Raw genomic sequence first — 14,670 nt, 5'->3', positions numbered from 1 at the left:
TTATGAAGACTTCTTTTAAAATAATTATAGTTTCAAAACCTTAGCTTTTAAATATTTGATTAAATAAAATATGGGAGGTACAGAGTAAGAGAATTTAACATGCCCGCGACATCTATCGGCACAAAGTTGTACTAAACTTTTATACACTCACTATAACCTTCTACTACATTATGATAAAATACTGTGCACTACTCTCAGATAAAATGAGGTGAGTTTTACTAAATTATAATTTAATAAATAAAAATAGATTTAATAATTAATTTGGTCACAATTTTTTTTGGATATAAATACTTCATTAAACCATTCTTTGAGGTGATTTGCAACTAACAAATCTGCAGTAAACATATTGCTCAAGATAATGTCTAAAGTAATAATCGAGCCAATAATATATCAATGAATATTGGCAAATAAGGGAATCTAATGGAGTTTTTTTTTTTTACGTAGAATATATAGGAATTCATTCAGAAGTGTTATATTATTCTCATCTCTGTTGAGAGATGTTAAGGCATCTATAATTCATATTTTATTCTATTCTATCCAGTTTCAGATGGAAATATAGTTTTTATTACTCATAAAAATGAAATTTAAATGTATTTATTGAATAATTTAGTGGCCTTTTTTTGAGTGATATTTGGGTTTTATTTTATTCTCTCACAATTTTTGAGGCTATCATTTATTTTTAGTTTAAATGAGATTATTGTATTAGACGTGGGTCATCTTATGCAGATAACACTAAGTATTTTTGTTAGTACTAATATAGGGTTTTCCCACTGGTGGTTTTTATATATAAATATATCTATGATTTTCTATAGTTTTTATATCATCTTCTCTGGCAACATAATCAGATATAAGAGATCATTTTCTCTCCTCCGTTTGCATTCTTAAAGGAAAAAAAATTTGCTAACTGAGGTACTTTATACCGTGGTTTATATGAGCACTCAGCTGATTTGGGTCGAGACCTATGGCCATTTACTGACAGTATCACTAGAAGCAATGCCATTTGCTTGAAGTTGGCGAGTTTCAATTTTATAAAGTATATTTTTGGTCACCCCAATTCGTATTTTACCTTATTGGGGACATGTTTTACTATGGAAACTAAGCGAGCTTCACCTCCACATAATCTCCATTTCCATCGCTAGGAGCTGTCTCCTATGATGCACCGTAATGCTTAACGTTTCTGCCGCTTAAAGTGCTGCATCTTCTACAAAAGTGTGGAGTGTTTTCACTGCTTTGATTTATTTTTATAATAAATCCAGGTACAGAATTGCCTAAATTCTGTGCTTGAATTCAGTTCTCAGCTCTCATGAAAATGAAAAGGTACACCCAGCTGTCCCCCGCACATCCGTTTTGATTTGCTGATTTCCACTCCCACCATTTTCACTCCTCTTACAGCTTCCATATTTGTTTACATATGAAGCTGAATCTTCATCTGCTATTCTTAAGACCTGGTCATTAGCCAACTGTAGTTTATACAAAAGTCGCTTTGCTTTCTTCACACCTTGGGGTTATATTTTTCTCTTGATTTAACGCCTTTACCACACATACATATATATCTGTACCTCGGAGGGAAAAGGCACCATGTCACAAAAAGTAAATTTTACAGGGGAGCCAAATAAAGATATTTTTCCAAATTCATTTTTTGTTCCACTTTTCCGGTTATACTCTTTCCTGTACTTCTCACCGTAATTATTATAGTTGGTATGGCCACTTAACCTCCCATATTTTAAAATATTTTACTTTCATCTCCATTGTGAAAAAATTTATGCCCATGTAGTGCCTTTTACCCTTAAGCAATGAAGTATCATAGCGCTTTTTAAAAATACATAAATCGCTTAATAGTAAACATAGGACATTGTGCTTTACACCTCTAGAAAGAGCAACAAAAAATCTGTAAAATGATGCCAAAATCTGAAAATCGAAAAAAATGGACATGGTGCCTTTTCCTTCCGAGGTACAGATTTATAAATATAATTTATTTTAAAATGGGTGGTTAAGGGCAACTTGAAGTATCTAAATTCATTTAAATTAATATAAAATTCCAATTTAATTCGAGTTAAAGAAATTATAAGACAAAGAACATCAAATGGCTATTTACACAATAATATGATAACTTAGGTGCTTAAATGGTAGAACAAAAGGCGAAATCGATATGTAGCTCGCATCAATACCACTTACCCTTAACTTTACCCATTCATTCAGAGCTAAATGTCAGAAGATCATCAAGCCTGAATGGATGTAAGTCGAGGGCCCCCATTTTGCTGGCACCACTTACCGCCTGACATATATTTGAGACGAACATTTAAAAGGCCCCTTTTTAGACTGCCGCCTGCAAAGGCCTCCTTACACCATACAATAGAGTAAATAATTGATCAGCATTGTTTGTTTTTATGTTTTACTCTAGAACAGTTTTAGTTTTTTTTTCTTTTTATTCTACTGAGTGCCGCCATTAACTATTAACTGAAGTCTTTGTCTTTCCTCATTGTTTGTAAACAAGCAGTAAGTCCCTTTGTTACTTTCTACGTATTAATTATTACCTTCCGGTCTCTATTGTTTTATTTAGAAAATTATATTAATGATTTTATTAGTTATTTTTGCTTTGTATTAATATTTTTCTAGAACAATTATTAACCTTTAATGCCACATTTTGAACAATATAATTGAAGGAATAAAATTTAATTAGTTTTATTTTAAAGAATTCATTTAAATTTTATTAACGTTTTTAATTAATACCATGAAGGGGCGGGTGTTGGTCTAGTGGTTATAAACGTGGCTTTGTAACTCAGAGATCCTCAGTTCGAATCTCGCATATTACCACTTTTTATTTGTTAGAAAAAGTTGTTTATAGTAAAGTATGAGCTTCCGCACCCCCTTCTACGGCACCTATTTTTATTGGTTATCGTCCTATTATCTTTGATACTTACCTTCTAAACATAACAAGCGAATCCAAGCAACAGTACTGAGGTATTTAAGAAATTAGGGGCAGCTCTAGACACAGCATACCAACTGAGATGGTGGTATTTGAGGCATCTTATTGAAATTGTATAACTCTTTGTAAGTGTACAATTTCAAGACAGCTTTTTACAATCTTGTTTGATGTACAGAATTTGATTCACTTGTAAAAATCTTTAGCAAGACATCATCTTCATTGTGTATGATCTTTTATTTTCCTTACCGGACTTCATCGAAATTCTTCTTTCAGACCCCTTTTTCACACTTTCGAAGGCCCATTTCCATACATCATTTCTTATTCCATACTGCATTGATCTGGCCGGCTTTTTTTCGACCTTTTCTATTTCTTATCCCATCTAAACATCTACCTCAAATATCCTTCTCCTCAACTATACACTTTTTTCCTTTTATACTGTAGAAACATTCACTTTAGTACTGGCTGAAATCCATTTCAGTTGAAAGCTTCTCTAATCCCAAGGCGCTAGTTTGCCAGATAGAAGCAAAGTTAGAACAATGGCGCTATAATGTTTTTTTATCCCTCTTTTCTCAGAAGTGCACTTCTGTCCCGTAGATCTAAGTTAGGGTAGAGTATTTCACTTATGCTGTTAGCCATTTCTCAACTTTTTGTCAAAATGTTCGGCTTTGGTTGACAAATTTCTCTAAATAACTAGATGAACCTTTCTTCTATTCAGTTAAATTTATTTATTTGTTATAGGGGGGTAGTCCCCATACAAAGGAGCATGGTGGTGTTGGTGTTACAGTTCAATAACATAGAATCGTAAACAAACGGTGTTTAATAATTATAAATACAAATTAAATAAATGAATTATCTTATGCAGACCAAAGTTATATATAAGTTTTTATAAAACCATTCATACTTATATTGAAACAAAATGTCTTAATTTCAAAATGCATGTTACATAATTATTTATACAGAACAAGTCGCCACGGTAGCCTAGCGGGTTAAGAGGCAAGACCTGCAAAGCTAATATGCATTGTGGTACTGGGTTCGATTCCCGGTATTGGCCTTGGATTTTATTTAATGGTTAAATGAGAAATAGTAAAGTACGTTTGCTAGTCGCCTCCGTCTACGACATCTAGTAATTGGTAGTTGGACGTTAATCCCCGCCTGAAAAAATAGGCGATTACTTTACTTTTTATACAAAACATGAGCTGAATTGACGGTGTCTGGGTTCAACAATTTTTCAATATGTTCCCCTACATTATCAGAATGGTAATACTCTCTAATAGGTTTGTAAAGTGGGCATTCAACAAGAATATGGTACCCAGGTCCTCTTTCTTTTGTAACCCACATAACCCACAATCCAACTGAATCTATTTTGCTTATTAATCGATCTTAGGTTAACTTTATTGAGTACTTTCCACTTGTCCTAAGTTGGAATAATAATTTGCTATAATTAAACGGCATTTTATATGTTAGATACGAGTGTGTTTCAATTGAGAGGTTAAAAACTTTTACATAGTGGCTGTTATATCTAGACTGTTGAATACTTGTATTATCTGAATGAATTAAAACTCTCAGTACAACTTTAAAATTTCTGGAATTTTCTTTTTTAAATTAAAGGCAAGATCGGTTCATTGGATGCAGGAGATCTTTTAACTGGACTGCCCAGTTAAATCGCGAGTCCGAATTAAATAACGAAATTCTCAACAACTTCCGATAACATATTCTTGGTAATCTTTGATCGCTCATTTCCAAAATATTCAACAACCAATGTAGGCTTAACTTCAAGATTCTGTAACTGATATGTAGTTGTCCCGTTTCCGAACGAATCATATAATTCAGGGTACTATTTGTAAGTTGAAAATGCCGTTTTTATACAAATATAGCGATTTTTATTTCTAATTCATTAATGTATCGGAGACCCCATATTTGAACCCCATACAGCAGCACGGCTAGAGATTAATGAAATAATGTGGATTATTAAAGTTAGAGGAGATCTATTCAGTTCAAATGCTAACCCGTTCAGGGACCAATAAATGAATTCTGCTCTATTATGTAATATGTTTGTGACTGTGGGTCTGTACCACTTCCTGGCAGAGGGTCCCAGATTGGGTGTGTTGTCGTCAAAAATATTTCTTAAAGGAAAGCCTTACCAAACAGGAAATGATAAATTTTCTAAATGGTTACAATAAGTGGACTCCATTAATTAATTTCTGTAAATATGCTAGTGGGTATCTACTTCAATAATTATCTTTTAAATTTTTTTTTTTGAATTTTGGTAATTACCCACATAAATGAAAATATATAAAATTGTTTAAGGATTTAGAATTTTAAATAAACTTTTGGAAATAAATAAATAGATTAAAATAAAAATAATTAAAATTTTTCCTGGTATACGAAATAAATAAGAATATTTGTAGTAAAAGAGTATTTTCTGTTTAAGTATTTTGATAAAAAGTTTATTTTAGTTAGTTTTTATAATATCTTAGATTAGATTAGATTAGGGCGGCCTCAAGGCCTACGCCACCGCGACCTATTGCGGCTCCCCGGCTTTAGAGCTCACCCTCCAGACCCGTCCGCCTAATCAGACTCTTAATGCTGGAGAGCGACTCTTGGTTAAAGGTGACAGGCCTTGGTGTTTCCTCCCCGAGAAGTAACATCCTTAGCCACACGAGCCCCTCACACTGACACAACTCGTGCAGTGCCGTTTCCTCTTCTTCCTGACAGAACCTACGAGGGTCGTTTGAAAAGTCCGTGCAAAGTCAGAGAGATAGTACCACTGGCGCGTATCGAGGTTATGTTTAGTTAGTAGCATCTCTTGGAAGAACACACACCAAGTTTCAGCCAGATCGGTCTATTTCTTTGTGTTTGGCATTCGTTTGAATCGAGTAAGTCGAGTGATTTTCAAAAAATGGACGAAAAAGAATTTCGTGTGTTGATTAAACACTACTTTATGAAAGGCAAAACGCCTCAGGAGACTAAAGAGAAGCTTGATAAACATTATGGTGACTCTGCATCTTCGATTAGAACAGTTTATAAGTGGTTTCAAAATTTTCGGAGTGGCCATATGGGCACAAGTGACGCTGAACGTTCTGGACGCCCTGTTGAGGTTACTACTCCAGAAATCATTGATAAAATCCATGATATGGTGATGTATGACAGAAGAGTGAAGGTGCGTGAGATTGCTAGTGCTGTGGGCATCTCGAATAAATGGGTACATAATATTTTGCATCAACATTTGGATATGACAAAGCTATCCGCAAGATGGGTGCCGCGACTGCAAGGAAAACGCCCACGATTGGCCCACAAAAAAGTCCTTTTCCATCACGACAACGCACCAGCTCACACCTCAGCAGTTGTGGTCGCAAAATTAATGGAAATAGGGTTCCAACTCGTTTCACACCCCCCTATTCTCTAGACTTGGCTCCCTCGGACTACTATTTGTTCCCCAATATGAAGAAATGGCTGGCGGGAAAAATATTTTATTCAAACGAGGAGGTGATTGCAGAAACGAATGGCTATTTTTCAGACTTGGACAAATCCTATTATTCGGAAGGGATCAACAAACTAGAGCAGTGTTGGACGAAGTGTATAAGCCTAAAAGGAGACTATGTTGAAAAATAAAAAAGGTTTACCCCAAAAAATTAAGTAGTTTTTATTTTTGCACGGACTTTTCAAACGACCCTCGTACATAGGCTATACTATCTGCCAGGCCCATGCGATACATGTGTTTTCTGAGCCTGCAGTGGCCTGGTTAATAGGCCTACAATTATCCTTATAGCCCCACGTCCTTAACGGATTAATTCTGCGGTCAGTCTCGGCGAATAGCCTCTGATGAACTCCTTCGCCTGTCTCAGCCCAGTGATGGCAAGCCACCACTCCTGAGCCCTTTTTATAATATCTTCTCTGGCAACGTAAATGAAAATATATAACATTGAGATAACATTAAAATAAAGCTTCATTGAGTCTCTTCTTAGAGGCCCAGGAGGAGAGCCTAGATTTCAAAACAAATGTTCAAAACCGAGCCAGCCGCCATACGAGCCTTTGAAATTGCCTGCTTCGCTGCCCCAATAAAGAGGCCCGACTTCGAGAACAGAACACCAAAATAATCAAATTCTACAATCTGATTCAGTTCTAAGCCATCAATAGTTTTAATGTTTTCTTTGGCCTTCCTTTCTGAAATTCGAGAATTTTAGTCTTAGTTGTGTTTACAATCATTGAATGAGTTGTTTTGAATACCTTTGTAGTAAATCTATTTTTTTCTTTATAACTGTATAATAATCGACTAAAGATAATCAAATCGTCTGCGTATAATAGCAGTAAGTATATCACAGGTAGGTGAGACAAAAATACCAGTCTGCCCATTAGGATTTAATAGGTTTGCGATCGCTATTTTCGGACAAACGGACCAACAACTTATTATTTTGGAACCACACATATGACTTTACTTGACCATTTCTCTGTAAAGTTTTAGCCTTATAAAACAATTCTCTGTAATAGGAGGACAATATATTCATTTTATAAAAATTGGTTTGGACTGGGGGGTCATCAAACAAAGCGGTGGTTAGTTTCTCTCTATTTAACTTTCTCAAACGGAGAAAGTTTTTTCGGTCAATATGACTGTAAAATTTCAAAAATACGAGTATGTGTGTTTGACGATTATTGTGTCATTTTACCTGTAATTGTGCCATTATTTAGGTGAACATATCAGAGCTCCCACTACCAAGTTCCCCACTGTTTTGTTATCACCAGGCTTGGTACTGAACTTAACTAAAATTTTATCAATTCAATAATTAATTTTTTAAAAAGAAATTTTGCCAGTGTATGTACAATAGAATCACTCAACAAAAGTAAGGTGAACCTATCTTTCTTGGTCAATTAAAATTCGAAACTAATTGAACAAAGGTAACATAAGAAATAATTGATATTTCCATTAGGACAGTAGCTAAAATTATTGAAAATTAAATATAATTAATTGATTATAATTTATTATTATTATTATGATTATTTTGTTTATGTTAATAATTTACAGGGGCAATCTAGGACATCTTTTACAAATCCTGAATACTTTTTCAAGCCTGGGCAAAGGATTCTAAAACCTTGAATAATCCCTGCTAATTTCGGTACGACTGATTCACCTTTGTTTGCTTCGTCGAATCCAATGGTAATATCCCAAATATAATATAAATTTTCGGTTGCTTACAATTTTCACTCATACGTCACGATTAGTTTTTCGAAAAAAAAGAAAATTTAGGGATGATGGGAGGTTTAAAAAGAAAATGATAAAATATTCATTTTCATGGCACAATTCTTCCTCTAAAGTGCAATGATAAAAAAGTTATTTTTAGAGTTATTATTATTACGAGTATTTTTATCACTTTTTTATTTCTTTACAATTAAGTATTTTTTACTTTTAATAAACGTAAATATTAAATATAAAAAAATTATAAAACAAGTCGATAATAAAAAATGAACTTCTCTTTTAATAAAATTTATATCTATAATAGTAATAAAAAATTATTTTAACTGAATAATTTGCCATAAAATTTTAAACTAAAAATTATTTTTAATGTCGTATTCTCTAGAAAATAATAAATCTTATGTTTGTGTGCGATAGAATGTAGTAAATTGAAGCCAGTTGTGGCTGTAATGGTTCCCTGTGGAAACATTTGTCTATCTGGAGCACTCCTTCTACCTGGTGATTAATTACTACAGTAATTTCAGTAGAACAGTTCAATGGGCATAAATCTGTATCTACTGTTAACTGTGAAATCTATCACATATGTATCTGAAGAAATATTTATTATATTGGGTGGTTTCTATCTTTCTGCTATGTGCAACAACTATGAAAGAAGTGAGTGTGAATCCAATACATTAGAATCTAATGATAAATACTTATTTTATATTGAATTTTGCAAGGACAGAAAAGTTTTGTTGTTTTTCAATTTAAAAACATTTAATAGTATCAAAACATTTTTATCTTTTTAAATTGTTTTTTCTCAGAAAAATTTACAGTTGGTAGTCCTGGATATTAAAACAGCTGTTTAGATAAGAGTATGTTAACATTCAATATTAGAATAACTGTATCAATATGGCAGACCTAGTGAACATAGTGGCGCCAGAAAATCGTGTTTGAAACAAGATTTGTTATTCAAAAAGTTAACCTAAACAACAAGTAAGCTCTTTTGTTTATATTAAAGTACATCTCTGTGTGCTCTTGGAATATCCTTTTGAGAATAATATTCAGCCAAGAGATTGTCACATCTCTTTGATTCTAATGAAGAAGGTTTTATTTATTTACCAAAGACTTTCATTTTGCAAGTATAGTTCAAAGAAGTGGGAGATGGTCGCATAAAGCCACTTATATCTCTTGTGTAATATAAAAATAATAAATATTTTGTTCATCTTGTTGCGTTATTAAAAATAGTTCTTTGTAATATGTCCTCTGCCCACTCACTTGCTGGTCAATGTGGTTTCCTTTAAATATTTTAATTTAATATCTATTAGATAAATGTCTAGCTCTGGTGTTCAAACTATTTATTCAGTCTTTCTAGCTTGTTGGTTCCCAAGTACCTAATCTCATTTTATTTTCAATTTCAGGAAAGTACTTTCCTTTGTATTTCACGGGGTTAAATCTTATTTTTTATTATCTTCTGTTAAATATCTGCCCATCTGTCGTTAGATTAGTCTAGGGAGAGAGGACAGCATACCAAATCCACTGCTATTCACTTGGTTGTTGGTATTTATTGGAATTTGTTTTTATATAAAATAGGATGTAATCTCAAACGCATTCTGGTGCTGAAAAAAACTAGGCATCAGTTTAATATAACCTCTAAACTATTTTTCATTTCATTTGCCATTCCTTTCAATATTTAGTACCATATTAAAACTAAATCGAGTCGGTTTTTGCTTTTTTATACGTATATGGATCCGAATACTTTTTTGGATTTGAATTTGCCCGCTGATAGAGTTATTTTGCGATGGGTTTGCAAAACTTGAGTTGATCTTTGTCTTTCGGTAGATTATTTTCTATGAATGAAAAAATAATAATACCGCAGTTATTTAACAACTTTATTATATTGGGTTTTATAACACAATCAACTCTATGAGGAAAAAAAAATGGCTAATTGGTGGTAATCTTCTTTTAATGTAACCGATGTATTGTGTCTGTGGCATTTTTGCCCAAGTTACAATATTGTTGCAAGTACGATGCTTTAGAGAGTCATTTAAGTAAAATGCAGTTTCATCGACTGAATATTTTTTACAATTTTTCTTGAGGGCTCCCTCAAATTAAAATACAATGATTCAAATTCAAAACTGTACCCTCCGAACTCACTAATAATTTTTTAAAAAATTGATATACTTATTGACCAACCCTTATTACACAAATCTGTGATTTAAAGAATGTTAACTTCATCTTTTTCTGTTGACTATAACTTACTCTACTATTTTATAAACATATGTTTAATATAACCTCCCACTCTTTATCAAATATCAATCTTTCAACAGTCAGTAAACATGATATTGTGGTATTGGGTTTTGAGTGTTGATGTGACAGCAACTTCGAATATGAAAGTGAAATTGTTTAAAGTGACCTGGTGAACCATTCTTTTGAAGATTCATTAGAAGAATCCAAGGATGTCACGGCGGTGAAAATTTATTATTGTCGCTTAACCACATTTTAATTGATTTTATGTTTAATTCTCTCACAAAACTTGTATTTAAGAATTTTAGACAAGCAACTGATCCTTTTACAGATTATAGATCATAGATTATTCTATATCTTATCAATGTATAGAACTAATGGATTTTTTAAATGACAGCTAATAAGTTAAAAATGCAGTACTTTTCAATTATTAAGCCAAGTAGAATAAAATTGGAGTAGAATTGTAAAGATTACAGTAATGTGCGTTGAAACTACTTAATGAACATTCGCACTATTTCAGTGTTTTAGAGAAATCGTCTGAAACTACCTGTGAACAGAGTGTGATCTTACGAAGAGAAATATTTGCCAGTACTCAAACCTTTGCGGACGAATCCAGCTAGCAATGTCTCCTCTCCCTGAGGGCTATTCTAGCCTAGAGATATCCATATACGAGATATATTGTAAACTGAGACATGTTGGTCTGTTGACAGGTGAAGCATGAGTCAAACAGGATGAGCAGAGGTGGGCGAAGATGGCTGGTACTTCTAGCCATTGCTACCTTCTTCCTCTATGTCACCTACAAACTACAGTTCTGTTCCAGCTCTTATTCATCTTCTCCTTTCATGCTGCCCAGAGAGGTAAGTAACAGTTTGTAGTGTTAGATATTAAGTTCATTACTTAAATTATTGGTCAACTGAATCAATTCAACTTTTTTTTAAAAAATAATAGATTTCAATACGTTTTCAATAGAAATTGGGCAATTCATCTTCATATGTCGCTATTTACCAATCGTGCACAAAATTTTGTTTGAAATAAGAGGAAATTAGTTCCAACTTTAGGCGCCACTGTAGCCGAGCGGTTAGAGGCGAGACCTGCAAATCTGATTAAGTATTTAGGTACTGGGTTCGATTCCCGATGTATGCCTTGGATTTTATTTAATGGTTAAAATGAGAACTATACCTAATTTGGTAGTTGGACGTGAAGCCTACATGAAAAAATAGACATTATTTTACTTTACTTGTATGAGACCCTATATTTGTAACCTTCCTCCGTTGCTAATGGGGCTATCACTTGATCAAAACTCCTTTTATTGATCTTATAGACGCTCGGATCACTATAGATCCGTGAATTCATCTGCAAGACATGCTGTAGAATGTTCTATGTGTAGATGGAAGGCACTATACTGTACCATACTTTAGTAGGAAATTTATTAAATTTTAATTCTATTATCCACCGCTTCTAATAAATCTTGGGTAAGTCGGGAACTAGATGCATTAAGAATGCATTTGGTCTCTCTCAGCTTGCTCCTAGGAGCAGTAACCTGGATAATACCTCGTGGAGTAAAGATGAGGTTTTTGTCGCCCCTTATAAAACGGGTTGTTGAAATTGTTTCATCATTCTAATTTCAGAACTTATAATAATTGTTAATAATAAATTACTTATGTTTTTTTCTTTAATTAATTAATTTTTATTTTTTCCAGAATTTCGTAGTCGGAAAAGACAACAAAGTTTATCAGTATGACAGAATGATGCCGCTCATCTTCATTGGAGGAGTTCCCCGTTCTGGAACGACTCTCATGAGAGCCATGCTTGATGCCCATCCCGACGTTAGGTAAATGTTCATTTGTTGGCAAACTGTTACTTCATTAATTTTACAAAAGAATAAAAGAAAACTTCTAAAATTGTTAGCAGTCTAAAGAGATCAATTAAATAAAATAGGCTCCTGGAGCCTATGACTTCAGATGTGAGAAACATTATCTTGACTTTTTCTTACTGCAATTACAATAAATCTGCTGCATTAAATTTAAATTTATATATATAAAGTAATATAAGTATTTTATTTATTTATTTATTTATTTATTTTTTTGTCTATTATACTATTTATTTCCAACCTCATTGCATCTTACATGATCATTTAGCAAAACTTTGATCGTAGAGGTCATTTTGATAGCTATCGATTAATTTCGATTTATTCATAAATGCATATTACAATCATCACAACAATCAGGCTATCAGTGTAATTGCAAACTTGGATCGTCTGTGTTATGATTTGATGTTATAACATAAGGAAGGTTACGATCTTTTTAAATTATAATTATATTTTATGTAAATCATATAGCATCTGAGTTGCTGCCATTTCGCATAGATACTAAATACTTGTTTACTAAGACATTCTTATTAATTGTAAAAAAAAAAAAAAACAGATGTGGCCAAGAAACCAGAGTAATCCCTAGGATAATCCAAATAAGGCAGCATTGGATGAAATCTAAAAAAGAGAAGATGAGATTGGAGGAAGCTGGCGTAAACAATGAGGTAAGAGATTTTCCGCTCGTTTAACCTTTTTTTAAATTCTTTTCGTAGCGTAATTGTAGCCTGATTTCTAGTTTTCCTTCACTTGAATGGAAATCAGTGTTTAGTTTTTCCGGGGTTAAATTGGTTGAGTGTATCGAATTCTGAGAGTTTATTCAATACAAATTACATTTTGTTGGAATGTTTGTTTTTTGTTACTGTTTTCATGTTTTACCCAAACAAATCTGATGTTTCGACTACATTTACAGAAATATATTCTTTTTTCTTTCCTTCGATTAATGTTTATTGTTGCAACCGTTCTCCTATAGTATTTGCTTGTATTTAAGGAGCGCCCTTACCTTCTTATCGTTTATCAGTTTCCTGAGTAAAGCAGGTTATTGAATCCTCTCCCTTTTTTCTACGAAATCCAGGATGATCCCCACTTTTATTTTGTTGCAAAACAATTTCCCTCTAGCTACAAAGAGCTAAACATCTCATACCTCAACCTTGTGATTGCCTTGAAATTATAAGAGGATTTGTGAGGCCGTTTCTTTCTCCTGGCTTTATCTTCGCGAAAGCTTCAGTTTTTCTGAACCTGTCATGCATTTTAAGAAGCCCTGAATGATCTGGTTGCTGGTTGTCTGGAAGATTACTCAATTCTTGGCCATTAGTAATCTTAATTTTCCTAGAACACAGTATGATCCGGTTCCGATTCAAGTAGACAACCTCTTTTACAACCGGGATCCTATTTTACTGTTAAACTATCACAGCTTTGAATCTGCTAATTGTATAAAGAATTTGTATATACAGGGTGAACCAGTAAGTATTGTCCATAGGCTTACTGTGTGTAGTACATCTAAAGTGGAGTAAAGTAAAGAAAACCTGTTCACGAGCACTCCACAGTGTTAGTTTATCAAGTTGTTTAATTCATTGAAAACTCTTTTAGATGGACCAATAGTCAATTTTTAAAGTAGATTGTCTTAAAATAAGGAAGTCAAAGGTTACAAATTGCACTAAAAAAATATCTAAACTCTGAAAAATTTGATAAAATTTTGAAACCAGTGTAACATCAAAAGTTTTCAACAGAACAAATTTTCTATCGTACCATATTTGAAACTAAGCAAAGTAACCTTCGATTATAAAAATAGTACTTGTTCGAAAAATATTTCCTAAATGTTTCAGAGAGTTAAGAATTTTTTTTTTTTTTTAATGCAATTTCTAACCTTAGACTTCCTTATTTTAAGAAGCCTACTTTAAAATTGGCTTTTGGTCCATCTAAAAGAGTTTTCAATGAATTAAACAACTTGATAAACTAACACTGTTGAGTGCTCGTGAACACGTTTTCTTGTAAAACAAACGTAATTTCTCATACGAAGATAAAAGGAATCCTGGAAAATGATATACCGTTTGAAATTCATTAAACAAGGAAACTTTTATAAAAAGTGCCAGCACCTAGGTCGGATAATGATCACATAAGAACCGAATGATTTTTCATAAAAATTTCGATTACTTTTATTTTCCCAGCATCCGGAGGAAGATTGAGGCTGTTTGGAGAATAACTTATGCTTCAAAATGGTATCAATTTTTAGAAAATTTGTCTGCCTTTCTAACCATGTCATCAGAATTTAATTCGGACTAAAAATTTCTGAGAAATAACATTTTTATTGCAAAAAAGTAATGATTTTGGGAAAAAAAATTGGTGAAGTCACTCAAGAACAGTAGAAAATATGAAGTTGGCCAATACGTCATTGAACTCCACATTAGATGTACTACACACAGTAGGCCTATGGACAATACTTACTGGTTCACCCTGTATAACTGT

General features: G+C 33.0%; 1 protein-coding gene across 17 annotated transcripts in view; it reads left to right on the top strand.

The window, feature by feature from the left end:
* Tpst (tyrosylprotein sulfotransferase) overlaps positions 1–14,670 on the top strand; it is a 332,855-nt gene that overhangs the window by 305,557 nt on the left and 12,628 nt on the right. For 13 of the 17 annotated variants that reach the window (XM_074128991.1, XM_074128990.1, XM_074128995.1 and 10 more), the window contains 3 exons: positions 11,051–11,197; positions 12,041–12,171; positions 12,764–12,872. In XM_074128991.1, coding sequence (XP_073985092.1) covers positions 11,072–11,197; positions 12,041–12,171; positions 12,764–12,872 — 366 coding nt within the window. In that variant the 5' untranslated portion in view covers positions 11,051–11,071. Of the gene's footprint in view, positions 1–187; positions 209–7,956; positions 8,079–8,571; positions 8,769–8,933; positions 9,090–11,050; positions 11,198–12,040; positions 12,172–12,763; positions 12,873–14,670 lie in introns of those variants that run through there. The other 4 variants (XM_074128997.1, XM_074128989.1, XM_074128980.1 and 1 more) reach the window with 4 other exon arrangements.

Source organism: Rhodnius prolixus, unplaced genomic scaffold (genome assembly GCF_049639745.1).
Source record: "Rhodnius prolixus isolate KJV_2025 unplaced genomic scaffold, Rpr scaffold_9, whole genome shotgun sequence".
Classification (NCBI taxonomy): Eukaryota; Metazoa; Arthropoda; class Insecta; order Hemiptera; family Reduviidae; genus Rhodnius; species Rhodnius prolixus.
Note: the sequence above shows the minus strand (reverse complement) of the source record. Positions and strands in the feature narration are given on the sequence as shown.